Genomic DNA, 20,679 nt, shown 5'->3' on the forward strand with positions numbered 1-20,679 from the left:
AGCTACAAATACCTAGCCTGCTGGCATCAAGTCTGAGACCTACTTTTGAGCAAGAAGAGGGCAGGGGAAGTCTCTGTAGGCCTCCTTAGTTGGGGCCCCATGTGTCATCTGATACTTGATGCTTTTTGATAAAATTGATGATTATGATTGTGTGATATTAAACTGCAATTTATTTGATATGGTGTCTGTAGTAATCCAAATAATGTTCCCCAAAATTCATTTTCTCACAGAACCTCACAGGTGACTGTTGTGGACTGAATATATTCCCCCAAAATTCATATGTTGAAACCCTACCCCCCAATAGGATGGTATTAGGAGGTGGAGCCTTGAGGAGGTAATTAGGATTAGATAAGGTCTTAAGAGTGGAGCCCCTATGAATGGGATTAGTGCCCTTATACGAATCACCAGAGAGCTCACTTCCTCTGCTCTGCTCTCTGCTATGTGAGGATAGAACAAAGAAGTTGGCAGTCTGCAACCTGGAAGAGAGCTCTCACCAGAATCCAACCATGCTGGCACCCTGATCTCAGACTTCCAGCCTCCAGAACTGTGAGAAATAAATTTCTGTCATTTATAAGCCACTCGGTCCTACGGTACTTTGTTACAGCAGCCCAAATGGATTAAGCCAATGACCCTATTTGGAAATAGGGTCTTTGCAGATGTAATCAAGGTAAGAATCGAAATTCAATGACTGGTGTCCTCATAAGAAGAGAAGAGGACACGAGGAGACACAGAGAGATACAGAGAGGAAGGCCATGTGAAGATGGAAGCCGGGATTGGAGTGATGCAGCTGTAAACCACGGAAGTCCTACGATTCCAGGAGCCACTAGAAGCTGGAAGAGCCAAGGAAAGATTCCTCCCTGGAGCCTTCAGGGGGAGTATGGCCCTGCTGACATGTTGACTTTGGACTTCTAGCCTCCAGAATAGTGAGACAATGAATTTCATTTGTTTTAAGCCACCAAGTTTGTTTGTCACAGCAGCCTCAGGAAATTAATACCGTGTCCGAAGTCTTATCACTTTGGCACAGAACTGATAAGTCTTTAACAAAATGAAAAATGGAATAACGAGAAACTGTTGTCTCCTTATATGATTCCCTTATTAGTTTGGTTAATAATAAGACTAGCCTTGGTAGAAGTTTGTGTATTGAGACTAATGCCTCTAAATGAAATTGAGGACCAAGAGGCCCAGGAACAGGAAATTCTGATTTGCGATTTTGCAGATGGAATTTCATTAGCATAGTTCTGGCAAATCATTCTTTCGTTTTAGAATGAAACTCCGCTCTCTCAGCCAAATGATGATATATTTACTAGTAACCACTTTACAATGCCTCCCTCTCACTTCTAAGGGTGAAAGACAAAAAACTGGCTCTCGCCGTCTTAACCACTAACATGGAACTGAGGTCACAAAATATTTTAAGGTGCCAGAATGAAAAAATATTCTCCTCATATCTGCAGTTAGTTAAGAAACTTGAAAAGAGGTTTTGTTCTAGATTAAAACTTAAAATTTCATTTCCATGGAAAATAAAAAGATAACAGGGCAGAGTGTTATGTTTTAAGATATTAGAATCAGGCAAACAGGAAGAATATTTCTGCTAAGCAAAGACTGTTATCTTCTATCCTTTTATTGCACACGTCGAAGACAGCTGCTTCGGATGCGCAGGTAACTCGGGTGAGGTAAAGAGAGTGTGAAATGTTTCCGCATTCACTTTGCCAGAGCTGGGTCCCTAATGCACTCTGAGTTAAGCGCTTCTTGCTGCAAGCCACCCCTGGGCCCCAGATAAGCACACGTGACTAGGTCGTCCTCAGTTTTAACAAGGCCTCTTCACGGGTCCCCTTATCACGTTTAGATTTTCTGAGAAATTACTCATCTATGTGCAAAGCCATTTAAAATATTTTACTTGAAAGGTAAGATTATTTACCACGAGATAATTTCTTGCCACAATTGATAAATGACCTGAGGACCTACTTATCTAAGGCTGAGGCCTAATCCGAGTCCACATTTAGTCAAAAGCACAGACTTTCAGGCATCCAGTAGAAAATGCATTTTTCTGAACCACGGGATTTTTCCAGCTACCTAAAGGAGGTGTAGCGTATTGCTTAATTATTTTAAAATAATTTAAATGTAGCTTTGCCGTCTAAGCATTATGCTTTTCGTGTTTGTTCTCCAAATTTTAGTGATTAAATACTAGATCCTTTGATGAAATTTCTCTTTTTGTCCGTTCTCTACAGGGCAAAAAGCAATTTATTTACTGCGAATTTGTTGTTATTCTTCTGATCAAATACCAAAGAAGTTAGGCTATTTTCCCCAAGTTAAGACACTGAATATCTCATGCTGGAGAAAAGCGTGATGGGTAAAGCTCTCAAGAAACTATTTGCTAGTTCTGTGCCTACAACTAACAGGGCAATTACTCTTAGCGAGTCATCTAATCGCACTTTTCTAATTCATAGGTGACCTGCAAGGTCTTTTTCAGTTTAAATCTCTTTGATAAATTCTAAAGGAATAACTGCTCTAAAATTACTCTTTAAATTTATACTAAGATGACTAGCTTGTACACTTTACCTAAAAACCTCATAAATACTACTTGAACAAATATCTGAAAGACATTCATGTTTCTAGGTTGTTTCTGGGTAATTTTATTAAGTTACAGCTTTGATTATAGGTCAAAGGAAGCTATACAGCATATTATGACATATGAATTATGATTATATAAAGTTGTGACCTGACTTTTCCAAAGACATATCAGAACTTATAAAATCTAATGAATGTCCTCTTCAAAGCCAGTTGCCTTGGGAGAGTATGAACCTACTTTTGAAAGCTATAATTGCAAAGAGTTTTTGACAATTCCTTTTCTGGTATTTAGAGACTTTACTGACTATTGGATAAATTTTAAGAGCTTGAGAATAATACATAAGAAAAATAATTTTTCCCAATAGAATTCTAAAGCTACAGATATTACAATGATCTACAGCAAAATCATATGTTGCAGATAAATAATTCATTTATACACCAGATTTATTTTGGCATGACTTTTCATTTAATGTAGGGACCTCATCTTCCCTCAAAGGACACATATGTGCCTCCACTGAGAATATTTAAAACAATGTTTTACATCTTCAGAAGACAATTAATGAATTTAATCATTCATCCATTCATCTAGCTATTGTTTGCTGAAATTGCAAGGCTGGTGCTACACAGACTGTAAAAATTGATAAGACACAATTGTTGACCTCAAGATGCTTAAAAATAGGAGATTTCAGGGGCTGGCCCGGTGGCGCAAGCGGTTGGGTGCGCGCGCTCCGCTGTGGCGGCCCGGGGTTCGCTGGTTCGGATCCCGGGCGCTCACCGACGCACTGCTTTGGCAAGCCATGCTGTGGCGGCGTCCCGTATAAAGTGGAGGAGGATGGGCACGGATGTTAGCCCAGGGCCGTCTTCCTCGGCAAAAAAAAAAAAAAAAAGAGGAGGATTGGCGAATGTTAGCACAGGGCTGATCTCCTCACAAAAAAAAAAAAAAAAAATAGGAGATTTCAAAAGATGCATTCCAAAATGTTTCAGTGTTTTAAACGCTGGCAGCATTTTCAGAATAAATGTACATGGATTCCTAAGATCATGTCTTTGAGAAGACAGTTGGTATCATTGTTTATCTATTTATAAAAGTACATAGTTTATGATACTTTATATAACTCTAGTTATATTATCATCATGGGGAATACAACTAAAGGAAGTTTTCGAGTATTCTTTCTTCTCCTCATTCTTTACTGGAAATCTTTAAAATGGGAGTGATTTTCCAAGTTAACTTTCTCCTTTTCTCAAGTTTTCAAATGCTGATGTAGAAATTACTTTTCTGGAAGGTGAGCTTCTGATTGATCCAGAATCTAAAAAAGTCAGAGAATTCTATTCTTTCACTGAATACTCTTAATTTTTCCTATACAGTGGCAAAGAGTAAATTCAAATAGTACATTCCCACTTTTTTTCTGAATTACACTCCTATCCTTGTTACCTTGTTATTTTAGAATACAATTTACATTTACTGTACATAGTTAATAAAGTAATAACTATTCTCTAGTTGATAAATAAAACCAAAGTATCTTTCACTGAAAACAGGGAGTAAATATATATAAACTAAAATTGCTGCATCCAGAAAAGTGTACAACAGAGTTTTTAATATCTGATGATTTTTACTTTACAATTTACTTTCTCTGTACCCATCTTAACTTTGAATTTTTACAAGACTTTTCACCTTAGAATTGACTTCTGAATTCTTTATTGTTCTCATATTATGGGTTAATGTGTTAAACCAGATCCTAGGAGTTTTCTTTTTCTTTGCATGTGTCCAAATCTCAGAGAAGTAGCCTTTTTTTTTAACCCAAATGTTAGTTGAATTCAATCATATGGTTGTGATAAGTGGCAGCATCCACACAGCATTCACTTATTTTCTTTCCTTTTTTGTATTCTTTCATATAGGATATAAGATACAATTGATATTTCCCTAAAATATGATTTCTTCTACACTAAAAATCTTCATAAATAATTGAATAAACCTATTCAAAAAATTCAGATATAAATGATCGCAAACCATAACAAAACACACATTTTCCCATTTGATACCACTTTACTTAAAAACTAGAATGTATATATATATAATTCACTTATTCATTTCAGTTTATATAAAATTTATTATGAGGTAGAATGTCTCAATTACCAAGGATACCCAATGTATTTACTTTTCCTGGATTCAAGTGGCTAATAATTATTATTATTTTAGTCAGATTAGAGATTGTGTTCCCTTTTGAAAAATTATCTTCCTTCGTGTTTTTTACCTTGATATTTTTTCTATGAAAATTAGTGGCAGTTTGGACACATTTCAAATAGCCCTTTGATAGCGGAGAATCTGTCAAGTTTCATTAAAATATAAGGAAAAGATAGCAAAATCATACTCCACCAGCCCATCCAGTTCTGCTTTCTTCTATATGTTCCTGGGTCTAAAAGAAAAAAAAGATCACATCAAGCATGTTATTAGGAGGACAGTTTTTCCTAAATATAATCTAGGCATTTGAACCAGTTAAGCTGCCTGGTCAAAGTTTACCATTTCTAGTCAACTAACTTCACACTTGAGTTTAAGATGACTATATTCAAAATTTTATACAACAGCACTATTGCACACACATGTGTAATCTAAGGGCTGGATTTTATTGCAAACCTTCAACAATTCTGGTTAAATTTTCCATAAGGCAGTGACTGGAATTATCCCAGCATCTATGGAGGCCTGGAACAACTCAAGCATTTGGAGTTGTACAGGTAAAAAGGCATTTCACAGTGGAGTTTAGGTTCAGTTCTTTTCTTCATCTTATGAAGTAGCTAGGAATGTCAAAATTTGCACTGAATCTTACTTTGGTGTATATTTTAGCATAACACAGTGAATCACTTATTGAACAGATATTTAGTAAGCCTAAAAGGATGAATAGGCTTTTCTAGACAAATAATTAGAGAAGGAATATTCTAGACAGAATGAACAGCATAGAGATCAGGCCAGTTTAGTAAACCACAGGTGATTGAGCATGGCTGAGTGGAGAGTACCTATGAGAAAGAGTTAGAAGATGAGGGAGAATGCTGACGTATCAGCAAGGTCTTAGAGAAGCTTTTATGCCACCCTAGGAAGTTTGAATTTCACCTATAGTAAATCCTTAGAAGTATTTCAAAATCACCATTTAGAAAATGTAACTGTGAATATGATACAGAGAATGGATTAGAATTGCTTAAGATAGAAGGAGGCAAAGGAACCAATTGGAGGGCTATTGTAATGTTTGGAAAAAAGAATGATCAAGACCCAAATCTAGGTAGCCGTAATAAGGGTGGAGCACAGAAGATGTTTAAAAGTTCGCATCCTCAGAATGAATTTGAGGGGCGAGTTGAAAGCTCTGGTATAGACAGAAATCACCTAAAGGGAGCAAGTAGAGAGTAGTGACAGAAACCGTAAGATAATCAGCAACTATTTCCTCTTTTTGCTATGAATATTAGGCTACATTTCCCAGGCCCCACCATGTCCAACTGGATGTGGTCATGTGATAAGTTCTAACAAATGGTGTGTAAGCAGAAGTGACTCATGCTACTTTTAGGCCTAACCTATAAAAACCTCTTGTACATGATCCTTCATTCTTGTTTCCATCCCCCAGCTGGATGTTGATGCTCAGATTTGAATAATCTTGGACTAGCCTTGGAAGCCACTGGATGAAGAAAGCAGAAATGCCATCAACTTGGGCTCTGGAATGATGTGTGGAGGAGAGCACTCCATCCCCTACCCCTCACCAATCCCCACTTACCTGGACTCACTATTGGTTGGTTACATGAATGTGCAAAAATTTTCTACTGAATTAACCCACTGAATTATTGGAGGGTTTGTTGCTGCTGTTGTTGTTATAGCAGTTAGCCTACCTTGCAAATACATTAACTTGGAGGATAATAAGATTTCTAGAGAAGTCAGAAGAAGAAGAGCTGGAAAGGAAAAGAACAGTCAGTGAAGGAGAAAGAGATCTATGAGAGAGTGTACGGTCATAAAAAGCAAAGAAATGATAAATTTTAAAAACACTATTTGGAATTTCTCCATAGGGATAGGCCAGTGCTTCAGAAAGAACAAGTTAGGACAAGACTTGAAAAAATAGTGAAACTTTTTTGGTTCGTTATTTTTAGCCATAAAGATAAAATTAATTTTAATTTCCTTTTCAGAGAAGGAAGAATAATATGAAAAGTATTTCTTCTCCAAACTACAAATTTCTTAATAAATCTCATTAATGTAGCTATATTACAAGTAACTATTGCTAATTTTGAGTGTGACTCCCAACATGAATAAAATGTTGCCAGGTCACTTAACTTTAAATGTCATTTGATTTCAACACACACACACACACACACACACACACACACACACACCCCAATCATGAGTACCGTTGCTAGAAAATTCAACACTCTGTTGTTCTTAAATCTGAAAATATGTTCTATGTATTTATTAGATTATTTTGAAACAAAGGTTGTTTTGAAATCCTAAGGTTATTCAAATCTGGTATTCTAAATTTAATCACTGTTTTGGGCCATGAAACTAAAGTTTGTATTCCAAGGAATTCCACATCTCATTGAATGAGCATCTTACATGTTCTGTTAGTTGAGATTAAAGTTGTCTCAGATTTTGATAAATTAGAATTTCAGATTCCAAAGCAATCACAGTTTCTAAGTGCCTAGTTTTAAGAGCTAAAAATTGTATCTAAATGACTAATCTTGCAGTTTTAAACTAATAAACTTAAAGCAATAATTTCTAATACATAGATTCAACAAAAATTAGGCCAATGATTTCTAATTAACTAGCATGACCAAGATTATTCTGTATTTTTTTGCCTATGATACTTCGTTAAAGCCAAAATATTTCTGCTTTGTATATTAAAATATAAATAAGCTAAAAACAAGCTTCTAGAATATTCCTTCAAAATTAGTCAAGCTTCTTCCAGACACAGTAGTGACTTACAAAATATTTTTAGCCTGAGTAATGTTGACTATTATAGTCCTGATATATTTCCAAACAGATTCATATGACTTTTCCCTTGCAAAACATAATGTTTTAATTTCTAAATGGAATTTAGTGATTTACTTTGATTGCTCTGTGCTTTTGTTCTTACTTTGTAAAATAGGTTTATTCTATATTTGGTTTAATGAAACATTTCTTCATAATTAGAAGTCTCATGAAATGTACCCATCAAATTTCCTATTTAAAGAAAACATTTCATATTTCTTAGTCTCTAATACGAGTACTTATGGACAGGCTTATTTTAAAGCTTTTAGATTGGTGAAGTAGTTTTCTGACTCATTAATTCAACAGATTATGTTTGGATTTGAGCGATAAAAACAATTAAAACTCAACAATAAATCTGTGCCTAGTTTTCAAGTTTTTTCTCCCTAAAATTAGCACGGTATGGAACACTCTCCTAAGATAATAGGATAACAGGATAATTTGATCTCATATTTCAAGTCATGTTCTCAGTCATCCATTTTTGATTTTAAAATGGGAATATTTGGCTTCATTTTGATAAATATCTATTTCCTTTGGAATTTTTATTTTTCAGTTTTGACATTGAATAGAACACGCTGCCCTTTGCATTTTTTTCTCTGGTTCTTTTGTATAGGACTCGTCTATTTCCCTAATAGACCCATCTTATCTTTTCATCTTTATTATTTTGCTTTTTCTGACTGCCAGTTTTGTAATCTTAAAAAGATGGATTTCCATCCTAATTGAGAACTGGATATCTGATTTTCCCATTGTTTCATTATTTCATTTAGTCTTTTTCTCTGTTCGATTTCAAAGGCAAAGTCATTCACGAAAACAGGAAATATCTTACTTATTCAATAAAAGTAATGGACCTGTGAATAAAGAGTGTTCTTTTTTTTGCAAAGAAATCAGGAGTTGAATGCAGTAATTCTGGCTTTATAATATAAAATATTAGCTATAAACAAGTCCCCACTCTTGTACTTTCATCTTCAAAAATACACCTCTGTGGTTTTAATATAACCTACCTTTGGACAATCCCATATCTGCCAGTCTTCCCTGAAATCACATATAGACAAGACTGAAACATTCTGGATTCTTTTTAGCCACTGCAAACATATTCGATCATCAGTAACCCATGTGAGCCAACTGAAATAATAATCACTGCAAATAATCAAAACAGAGAGTCACAACCATAAACCAAGTTCATATTCAAATAATTTCTTAATTTCTGTTTTCTAAAAGATGTATTTTATTATTATGAAATAGTTATTCCTTAGATAAGGAAGGCGAAAATTTTCTTTCTCTGCAGAGAAAGTTTATACCTGCTGACTTTTAGAGAATATCTATAAGAGAGTTCATTCAGTTAATGAAATTATTTTATATTTGACTTTTCCCCCCATTTTGGATTTTTACATCCTAGGAAAGAATTTAAGACGTAAGGCCAAAGCTACTGGTCAGTCTAGAGGGGAAAAAGCATTAAACTGGTTATTTTGCATAGGTAAACTCAGTTTTTCAATTTTTAACTAGTTGAGAGAGAGCCAAGTGTTGGTAAAGGCCATCTTTCTTTCCAGGCAGGTTTGCGTTGGAAGCCGAGATTTAGCTGCGACCACAGTCGGGGTTTGAAATTCGGGTTAGTACGATAATGTGAGATGAAGTACATGAAGTAACTCAAATAGAGCTTGGCACATAGTAGGTGTCAATGAATGGCAGCAATGATTGCTCAGCTCTGAGGATGAACTTGTATATAGAGAAGATCAATGTAATTGAACCACAGATTCTTGGACATCAACGTAAAAGAAATCACAGAGCTGGAAGGGGTCTCAGGCTCAAATTCCGGCTTTATCTCATACTAGTAGTTATACTAACTTAGGCTAGCTACTTAACATATCTATGCCTCTGTTTCTGCATAAAATGAGAATAATAATATTACCAATTTTAAAGGTTGTTGTAAAGATTTGCTAAGAGTGCTTAAGCGCTTAAGAATTATGCCTGCTGCATAGTGAGTGCTCAAAAAATGTTAATTACTATTATATTGTTAGTATCTTACAGATGTTCAAACAAGCCTCTTGACTCCTTATATGGCGCTCTTTCTATCATTCCACTTCAAAAAAACATGCATTTAGTTAAGTTTTCATCAACTAGATTGGGGTGGAGAATAACAGATAATTCAAAAAATTAAAGCCACTTTTGATTATTCAAGAGTGAATTCACCTTGGCAAGGCCCAGCAGAGGCCTCTGATGAGATTCTTTTTCTTGTTAGTGATCAATCATTCAGCCCTGGCTGACTGTCCTTCATGAGGCAGGAGGAGAGGAGCCAAGCCTTGGCCTGCTAGGGATGGGAAGTGGTAAGTCCCATCAGGCAGGGCTTGGGAACTTCTCCCTTTTATCTCCCTTCAACCAGAATGACCATGGAGGACTGATGTGGGGCTGAAAGGTTGTGTCATCAGGACGAATCAGACAAGATCTACATAGGGCACTGTTCTGGGGAAGTAAGAATGCTTCACGGCCGCCTCTGCCTATAGTTAATCCCCAAACAGGTCGTTCTACAACCAGATTATTGAGAATAAACTGTATCCTAGTGAAAAATGCTAATATTTGGAGAGTGTTGACTTATCTTCTCTTGCTATGCATATGTGATAAGCATCAATCCACAAACCCCAAGTTGGAGAAAAAGTAGGCCAGACTTAAAAGAAGCCAGGCTGAGGACATATATGAATTTTACGATCCCTACCGATTGGTCCCAAATTCACATTCATGCATCTGTGCAAAGTATCACTTAGACTGACCACTGTGGTCATCTTTATATATATGAAAAGGGTGGCTATTTTAAAACCACTTTAAGAAAATTATTTGTGATTTTAATTTTGTTTGTATTTAGCTTTACCTGCCAATTTTATTTATTTATTTTTTCTTATAGTATACACATCATAAACTCACTAGAAAAGAAGTGTAAACCCTGATTAAGGAATTTCAGGGCCGGCCCCGTGGCTTAGCGGTTAAGTGCACGCGCTCCGCTGCTGGCGGCCGGGGTTCGGATCCCGGGCGCGCACCGACGCACCGCTTCTCTGGCCATGCTGAGGCCGCGTCCCACGTACAGCAACTAGAAGGATGTGCAGCTATGACATACAACTATCTACTGGGGCTTTGGGGGAAAAAAATAAATAAATAAAATTAAAAAAAATTATAAAAAAAAGAAATTTCAGTGTTAAAATTCAGTGGAAAAGGTGGGAAGGGTATGATATTAATATACCTCGAGGCTATCATTGCTGGAACTGGCACTTCTCTGGGACCTACATAGTCAGGGTAAGTGGCATCAATAATAAATACCCGAACAACAGGATTCTTAGCTCCAGCCTGCCAAGAAAATGGAGATATATAAGCTCATAAAATTCTAATTATCACCAACATCTTAAAGACACATTAGGAATTTAGGTATATTTTCATAAGCTAATAATGTTAACTATATTACTATTGAAAAAATTCTAATTATAACATGACCAGGAATTTCATTTCAATTTTTCTTGCAGGGCAATTGTACATATTGTGTCAACCAGAGTGAAAACACATACTTTAAACAATTAATGAGGGAGCTTTGATTCATAGGGAAAAATATTTTAGATATGAAAATGCAGTTCTGTAATCAATATTCTGTTTTCTGACTTTGAAGACAGATATTTCCCAACATTATTATTAGGATAATTATAATAATCATTTCTCCATGTGCTAGGGGAAGTGCAGAGGGGGATTAATTTTGGGAGGAGAGTATAAAGAATAAATAATGAAAGATACTTTTTGCTTTTACCCCTATAATTTGGTCGAGGACAATCACCAAAGACTCAGTCTCCTAGCTGGTTACATTACTACTGCTACCATTCCCAAAAGATTAGGGAAATTTCACTTCCAAATAAAGTGTCCAAGTGATTTACACTTTTCTCGTTTTGTGCTTTCTGTGCTATTATTCGCCCTAAATTTACATGACGGTATAGTTTATGCCCAGACAACTTCTTAGAGTTCCTGTTATTTTACCACAGAAAAAGAGAATCTTATAATTGCTAAAAAATTTAAATCCACAAAGTTGAGGGACATTGTCTTAGATGACTCCATGCTGTTTGAATTTCTCTCAAGAATCTCCTCCGATCTCCCGGTTTCACTCCAAGGTTTCGCTGGGACTCTTTTCTCACTTATCAGTCCAATGTCAGACATTTCAGCTACTTGAGTCTTAAAAGAAACATGCGAGTTTGGGCACCAACTTCTCTGTCAGTGTCAGTTACTCCTCAGCTCTGGGTTTCTTCATCTCTTCCCGCTCCCTTACACTCTCCCAAAGATCCAAGTTCCTTTACATCTTGGGTCCCAACTATCACACTTCTCACTTCCAAACATCTCAAGCTTTCAGATTTTCTACAGAGCCCTTGTGAGGTCTCCTACCTAAACACTTACGTCCTATCCATTGCCTTCTCTCAAATGACTTTTAACACAAGTATTAGACTATCTGGAATTTCTTTCTCTCACTATAGCCACTTTGACTCACTTTGGAATCCGCTTGTGCGTATGCACATCCATCTCATCTTTGTCACATATAGGGACCCTCTGGATCCATCTATGACAGTGTTCCCCTTGGCAAGTAAAAACAATAGGAACTAAAGGACAAAAAACTGCGTTCCAAAATCACTTCCACTCCTTGTGCAAGAGGAGTATTTATGCTTTGATCTTCCTCTTTCAGATTTCTTGTCTAAATTAAATTAGGGTACAATGCTCCTCCACTGTGACCTGGCCATTCTCCTACTGCACATACAAATCTCCTCTCTACAGATACAGGACTGAATGAAAAGTATGTGCATTAAGAATTCTAGAATGTTTATGCCAGAAACTTTACAATCACACCGTGTCTGATTTCCTCAAGGAAGAATCTAGACTCACAAACCTAAGCTATCTTGTGTGTCCAGGAAAGATCATAACTCATGCCTACTTCTACTTGACAGGAACATTTGTATTTCCCAATCTAGTTTGCATTTACATGAGAATTCAAGAGGGAATTGCAAAACAGAACTTTACCCTGAATTTGGAGCATGAGATATGAAAAAATTAAAATTAAGTTAAGCTTGTTTTTCCTCCATGATCTAGACCATATGTTTTTCAAAGATTCTGCAATGGATTTTGCAAAGACTACTTCATCCAGCACAACCAGATGTCCAAAGCAACAGATGTCCACATAAATAATAGAGCACAGTACAATGTTTGCCTCACAATGCACAAGGATAAGAAGCTCTCCAAACTTGTTGATCCCACCTCTATTCATGGTATTGGTTGCTCATTTTGATACCAGGAAAATGAAAGCATCTACTAAAAGTATTCAACATACCTTTGGGTATGGAATATTTATCGTTCTGGGATATTGTTCATCTCCATAATAGGAATAGGCAATAACTGGTATCTCCATATCATTAAATTCTGCATACGCCAAAAATTTTCCATTAGGAGACCACCAAAGAGCATATTTTGTAGCAAGCATTTCCTCTGAAAAATAAATACTAGCATATTAACTACAATTACAGCCTACTCTTAAAATCATTCTAAATGCTTCAAAATACATTGTATATAGCTATTTATTGACTGAAATAATTTCTTTAATGTGGATGTGACATATGTCATACTTTGATTATTAAAAGATAAATAATCTGGGTTTAGAGGAATAGTTTAACCTTATACCCCATATCAAACATCAATTAGTCTTGTTAGGATTTGACATTAATCAGAAATGTAATTTTTTAAATAAATTATAAACATCTCAACAATAATTAATTTTTCCTTTAGAGGCAGCTTCTGGTTTTTACAGTCACCTAAAATAGCCAAACAACGAAAACTGTAATTATACTACAGGGTGATACAAACATTGAAAGTTGACTTTGTCTCCCGGGAATATTCTTTTTAAAAAATCAATTCAGTTGTATATTTTTTAATAAAGGCAAGGACTAGAAGACCCTTAAAAGTCTAGTTAAGTCCTGGATCCTACACAACCTGAAAGAGGAGAAAATTCATGAAAGTATCAAAAAACTAACAAGATTTTCTCACAAAATAATATGGAAAGTTGTTTAGTTTTGGAAAAAAGATTTATTTCTCTAGGAAAAAAAAAACCTGAGAAAATGTGCTAATATGGCATCCAAGGACCATATATTTCTTGGAATATAAATTATTACTACTACTTTATAATGCTTATGAAAATAAATTCTACCAGTCTTCCGATAATAAGAATTTGTTCTTTCAAAACTCCCATGTCCTGTTCAGAACCTGGAAACAGCTGTCAGAAATGCCACCATTCATCGAAATAACATATCACTCATCTAAATTTTACTAAATGTATGCAACTATTTTCAATCAAAAGCCTAAAACAGCAGCAGTAGAAAAAGAATACAGCTTACCTTCATAAACCCAGTCTGGGATTCCATTAAATATTTTATTTTCTTTTCCATTATATGTTATTTGAAAAGGTGGGTCTCCTGGTCTTTGTTTCAAATAGATATTGTTTTGATAGACATATGCCTAGAAGTGGTGGCAAGTTAGTTAATAAAGAGAAATTCCATAAGAAATACAATGAAGTCTGTATATTTGTGTTAATTATTCACCTAATATCTTTAAAAGAAGTGGTAATCCAGATGCAAAAAAGACTCACAACTAAAATATCATTTTAATAGGTCAAAAAAACCAACACATTAACATCACTAATGATTTTTAAAGTCTATATCAAATAAAGAATAACATCTGCTATTACATTAGTTGTTTTATTATCCAAATAAATAGTTATGTACATTGACAGAAAGTCACATAAATCTCTGAATATTAATAGCTAGCCAGATCTAATCTTTATTTAGAGTCCTTAAATAAGAGCTTGGACAAAATTTCATGTTGTCTGAAGCTAGTCTGGGAAACTTGTGAAAACCATATTTTTCCTGAGCTTTCTGGCACAACGCATCCTGGCTGAGTATAAGGATAAAGTTTTTGACTGCGATATTTAAAGAAGTCTATCCATGAGCTTGAGTTTTTGCTGAATTCTCAGATGGGTTTCAATTTATCAAAACTCGTCCCGTTTTTAACCACTAAAATAGTCATGATCTTTTTTTCTTTCAGGCAAGGAAATTTAACAAAGGCCAAAATCAAGTGGCTCCTCTTTTATTTAAATGATTAAACACTTCTATAATTTAAACACTTACTAATTTACTCCCAACAGGCGACCAGCATAAATACTGAATTGGATGAGGAAGCTCATTTCTTCCTACAAACTCTCTAGAAGGAAGAAAGACAAACAAATAAATAATCCTTGCTATTAAATGTCAAAAAAAAATCAGTATAAACAGAAAAGATAAACAAAAAATAAAAACGAAGGATCATCCTCTCTGCTTCTTCGAACCTAATGGGAAGAATGCAGCATCATGAGACTGGAGACACGGGATAGTAGTTACCGTTCTTCACTGGTTACTTAAAAGTCACTTAACTTCCCTAGGTCTGTTTTCTGACCTTTATAGTGAGGTGAATGGATTAAAGATTTATAGACTGTGAAAGTGGGAATACCTCTAGAAATTATCTAGTGGAACCCCCTCATTTTATAGAAAATAAATGTGAAGTTCGAGAGATGATATGACTTTTTAGTCGCATTGCTGGTTCTGGGCACACTCCTAATTAAATCAAGTCTTTTAACCCTGAGGACTGTAAAATTTGTACACACCAGGCTGAGATGGTCGCTGAAGTGCTTTCCAGCTCTGAAATTCTATAATTGTGCTGAAGTTTAATATGTACTCTTCCACAGTCTCATTCACAAGCCCCATCGCTGTGAATGCATATGCATTTTAAATTTTTGAAAATAAGATGCCATTTGACAATCTCCCCAGGGATCTGACTCGAAATCAGAAAAGGAAAGGAACATCTGATCTCAAGCTAAACTGAAAAGCAGATCATTTACTGGGCAGTATGCCTTAAGCTTACAAAGTCTTCCTCCCATGGGGAAATTTCAAATATCCTATTGGCCAAAAATCTCACTTTGATGCTTAGGATCGGCCTACAAATACTCGATTCACTGACTTGCACTGTGGAGCTTTCGTAGTTCTTCAGCAAGAATGTGTTCAGATTTTTATAAGTGCTAAAGAGTCATAGAATGCCATGCTTAAGTTTTGACTATTACCTTCTTGCAGATTGTATTAATAGTTTCACAAAGAACGCTTTTGTGCAGACGCAAAACAAGACCCGCCTGCAGGGTATAACGTGAGGAGCCTGAAGACAGTCTCCCTGGCTTTCCCCTCTAAAAACGTCTCTCCAACCTGGACCTAACATATGCCTGACATTTCTATTTTTCCCATTCTTTTAAAGTCGGGACACCTGTGAAGACTTGTAACACACATTGCTTTGATTTAACTTAGTTGGTCATGCAACATGAGGCCTAGCGAACGATGAGGGAACATGGCACTGGAGAGATCGGTTTTGATTGGAGAAAGAGTGATGCCCCTGGAGGAAGGAGACCATTAGTGCTGCAGTGGGAATCCTGACTGCCAGAGGGCAGTAGATGAGGACCAGGCCCCCGGAAGGTCTGGAACATATTGAAAGACATATGAGGGCACAGGCAAAGGAACGACCCAGAAGGAAGACATTCTTCATCTGGTTTACTACTCTGTTTCAAGCCAGCGTTCATGTTACCTTTGACATTGTAACACTGCCTTAGGTTTCCACAGGACTTGGAATCCTCTATGCAGTCACGTAGACAGCGCCAAACTGAAAATCTCAGGGCACAGTCTCTTCATGACTGGCACATCACCACAGCTGCCATTTTCTATGTTTTCTAAATAATTAACAGTATGAGAGAAAGTGGAGGAGGCTGCTTTACAAAGGCTGTCATCTCCTCAGTATTCCTTTCCTTGCTTGAAACCAGAACCATCTTCCTTTTCTTTGTGGTAGATTTTCATAGACTCTCCAGAGGCACATAGAAGACTTGAAATTAGTGGTATTCAGTCTTGCCTTGAATCGTAACAAATTTGTCTTTCCTTACTTCCTAAATTATGCTATATTTACCTGATAAATAAAAATCTGGCAAGTTAGATAGATATGCAGGAAAAACAAAAAACAGGGATTTGATTAAATTCACTGCATAAAAGCTAAATAATTAAAATGATTCTAGACCAGAAAGCTTATACAACCTATGATTAAACGATTTGTATTGTCATCTTCTTGGAATGCTGTTTAATTTGGTGAACCTCAACATAGGTAGGGTATGGAGAATTTCAAAATGATGAAAAGAAAAACAAGGAAATGATCAAAATCTAAAGAAATTGTACTGAAAGAGTAAGGTTTCCACCTCACTATTCTAAAGGTTTCTTGAGAGTGGGGTTGGCGCCTCGAGCTCATTTGTATCTTCCCCGTACATGCTTTTCCATAGTAGGTGCTCAATAAATACTTCTTGAATTTGCTGATGATGTGGTTACAGAGAAGAGAAAGACTCCGAGTTCATTAGATGGGTTTAGATTCCACTTTACAAAGCAGTTTCTAATTCATAATTTGACTGTTTAAAGAGATCAGAGTTATTCTTTTCTGAAAATTTAAAAGAAGTAGATAGATAAATTTTTTTGAATTGTTGTGCTCTTGCTAGACAAAAGGGGAAATAGACCATAAGATTTTTCAATACCTCTTCAAGCCATATAATTATTTTTCCCTTTTATATAACAGCAAATAGGATATCACATTAAGATGAGTAACTAAACCAATTCATTGTCCATACTTAGCCAGAGTAATTTTTCAAAAGTGCAAATCTGATCACGTCATTTCCCATTTAAAACCCTTCAGTGATTCTCTATTGTCGTCAGAACTGGATCTAAACTCTTTGTAACGGTTTCCATATTATTATTTGGCCCATGCTTCCTGGTCCCAACTCCTTCTCAACCTTACACCACCTCCCACTAGTCAGTGTGCCCTCCTCCAATTTCAACTCAATTGACGTACTTTGAGTTTCTTGAACACTCCATGCTCTCCTTTCCCTTTGGGGCTTTACATACATTCCCTTTGCCGGGAATTGTCTCCCTCAATCTTTCATCTACTTACTTATTCATTTAATTTTTTTTCTTTTAAATTGTAAATATTTCAAATAGTTAAACATACAAATAAAGAAAATAATACAATAGATGACCATTTATCCACCATCTAATTTGAAGAGATATTAACATTTTGCGATTTAAAAAAATTAATTTAAAATCAACTAATGGAGTATGTGTTCAGATACAGCTAATGCTGCATCTTCCTCCCTTTCTTCCAATGAAGTAGCCACTCTGCTAAAAATAGTATATCATTCCTATGCAAATTTTTGTTCTTTTACTACGTGTCTACCTCCATAAATTGTATATTTATAATTTGGTGTTCAAAAGTAGGGAAAATAAAACTATATTATGTATAGAAATGCAAAATATTAATCAAATAAAAAAACAAATATCCTCTACAAGTATTTCCTATAATTTCTTAAGTTTTATGGGTATACATGTATTGTAAAGAAGTAAGAAACTAAGATCTATAACAAGATAATGTAGCCTTAACCTCAAATAAGAATCAGAATGAAAAAAGTTTATATATTAGATTTAAATAGTATTAATAAACAAACATGAAGTTTTACCCATTTGTAAGGTCATAGATGTGATATGTTGCTGTGTAAGAATATCTCCAAAGCTGTCAGAAAGAAGAGAGGCAAAGACAAATTATGACTCTTAAAAATCTTATATCAATAATGTATAATCATACATTATTCATCATTCAACTGAAGGTTCAGAATTATAAAAGGACTATTTTCACAAGGCATTAGGAAGGATATGTTTCAATTCCAAACAAGTCTTCATTTAAAGAGTTTAACTGTGAACTTTTGTGTTGTTTGTCCAAGTTCCAGAACTAATCTCAGCAGTGATTCAACCCTCACTCCATAAAAAGCATATCCAAGACATTTCTTAACATAAAAAGCTTTCCTTTTACACAGTCTATCCTAAGAATTTTCCCTTTATGCTTTACCTTGATTAAAATAAAACCGCTATGATTCCCATGGCTCATAGGATTACCCTGCATCTGGGTAATTCATTATAATGATGCCCTTTAAAATTAGGTAAAGAGAATTTCATTCAATGTATAGTTTTGTTACAAAATGCTTGCCTTTCTTTGAGTATAGTTTTTTTTTTAATAATGGAAATTAGAAAAATAAATAGGAGATATATAACTTACAACGACTCCCGAAAAAATCTGCTCTTTTCCTCATTGAGTATATTTCTGCTATGGTTAGTGAATAATGCAAGTATTATTTTGGATTTTGTTTCTTTTCGTTTTTTTTTTTTTGTGAGGAGGATCGGCCCTAAGCTAACATCTGCCAATCCTCCTCTTTTTCCTGAGGAAGACTGGCCCTGGGCTAACATCCATGCCCATCTTCCTCCACTTTATATGGGATGCTGCCACAGCATGGCTTGCCAAGTGGTGCGTCTGTGCGCGCCCAGGATCCGAGCCAGTGAACCCCGGAGCACGCACACTCAACCACTTGTGCCACCCGGCAGGCCCCTAGATTTTGTTTCTGAAAAAGTCTTTCAAACTTTTGGCAAAGAAGCTCTAGCAGGTTGAAACATGTCTTTCTGAAGATTGCTGGTGATCAGGACTTGGTCCATTGGAAAATAATCAGCTGACTGAACACCTGAGAGTGAAGATTGACTTTTCATTCTGTATATTAAGGGAAATTTGCAGATCGAGTAGGATATGAAAAGTGGCAGTTAAAACAAAAGGTTTTTGATCTAAAATTAATTATTAGCAGTTTAATTTGATAGGAAATTCTTTTGTTCTTTTGCAAAAAAATCATCTTGAAGATGTATAAGTAGAAAAATAAGATGATTAATTTCACTCTATAATTTCGAAAATTCAGGAAGGGGAAGTTAAGTAAGGCTAAATGGTCTGGCTTGGTGGATACTCCTACAGTAGATTTTTGAAGACAGATTTAAACCCTGCTCAACCACTGACTGTATATTATCTCACTTGAGCAAGTGAGTTAAATGTTACATCTTGATTTTCTCGTTTTCAATAATGTTAAACATTCACAAGGTTAAAATACGTGAGAATTAACTAATGATTTATAATGTCAAATAGCTTTAAAAAATATAAGGCTAATTCTCTCATTTCTGATGAATATAAGTGCTTCCAAATGAAGTTTTTTCCCTCTCAGAGAAAAGTAGTTTCTACTACTTGATGATAACCTGACAAGAATGCCAAATTCTGAATTATTTGTGTACATTTCAGTTATGCTTTTTGGGCTCATCTAGAATCCACATTAGCTTTTTGAATATTTAGGGATATAGATAGACTCTTTCTTCCTCTTATGTTTATAAACCAATCTGTGGGTTAGTAGGAGATATAATCAGATATACCCAAATTAAATAGTCAATACCTTTAAATAATCACTTTCTAGATATGCAAAGTGTCGATCAGGTGATAAGCCATAATTCGAAGCATTCACAGTTTTCTGAAATTATGAAGAAGTTGATTAGAATGCAGAAAAAAAATAACAAAAAGCCATATAAATTTGCAGTTCTAAAAGAATATTATATCATTGATATACTCATATACACACACTTTCAATGAAATTCAAAAAACATTTATGAAGTACATACTGTATACAAAGACATTTGTTAGATGCTATGGGAGGAGAATATGATAAGATATACTTTGTGATTTCAAGAAACTTAAAATGTTAAACTTGTAAATAAGTAACTTGCATTACGAACTAGAAATCGGTAAAAGAGGTATAAATCTAGCACTGCAAAAGCGTAAAGGAAGAAGTGATCGAATCCACACGAATGGATCATTAGTTGCACAGGGGAGGGGAGTATCACTGACTTTAAAAGACTAGTAGGCTCTTGAGGGTGGAAAAAGTAGGAGGATGGAGAGGCCAGGGGGACAGACTAGCATGGCCCATATATCATAACTACCATTTATTGAGCATTTATCCCATTTTAGTCACTGTCCTAAGCACTTTCTAATGTTATTTCATTCAATTCTTATATTAACACAAAGAGTATTATTATTCCTACTTGACAGAGGAAGAAACTGAGGCACAGTGAAGTTGGTGTAGTGTAGAACCTTACCCAAGTTTCCATAACTAGTAAGTGACA

General features: G+C 35.4%; 1 protein-coding gene across 1 annotated transcript in view; it reads right to left on the reverse strand.

Moving 5' to 3' along the window:
* FAP (fibroblast activation protein alpha) overlaps positions 1 to 20,679 on the reverse strand; it is a 71,096-nt gene that overhangs the window by 34,041 nt on the left and 16,376 nt on the right. The window contains 8 exon segments of the mRNA XM_058548619.1: positions 4,932 to 4,976; positions 8,551 to 8,686; positions 10,776 to 10,879; positions 12,885 to 13,039; positions 13,942 to 14,062; positions 14,731 to 14,803; positions 18,162 to 18,214; positions 19,956 to 20,030. Coding sequence (XP_058404602.1) covers positions 4,932 to 4,976; positions 8,551 to 8,686; positions 10,776 to 10,879; positions 12,885 to 13,039; positions 13,942 to 14,062; positions 14,731 to 14,803; positions 18,162 to 18,214; positions 19,956 to 20,030 — 762 coding nt within the window.

The sequence above is a fragment of the Diceros bicornis genome, chromosome 10, assembly GCF_020826845.1.
Source record: "Diceros bicornis minor isolate mBicDic1 chromosome 10, mDicBic1.mat.cur, whole genome shotgun sequence".
Classification (NCBI taxonomy): Eukaryota; Metazoa; Chordata; class Mammalia; order Perissodactyla; family Rhinocerotidae; genus Diceros; species Diceros bicornis.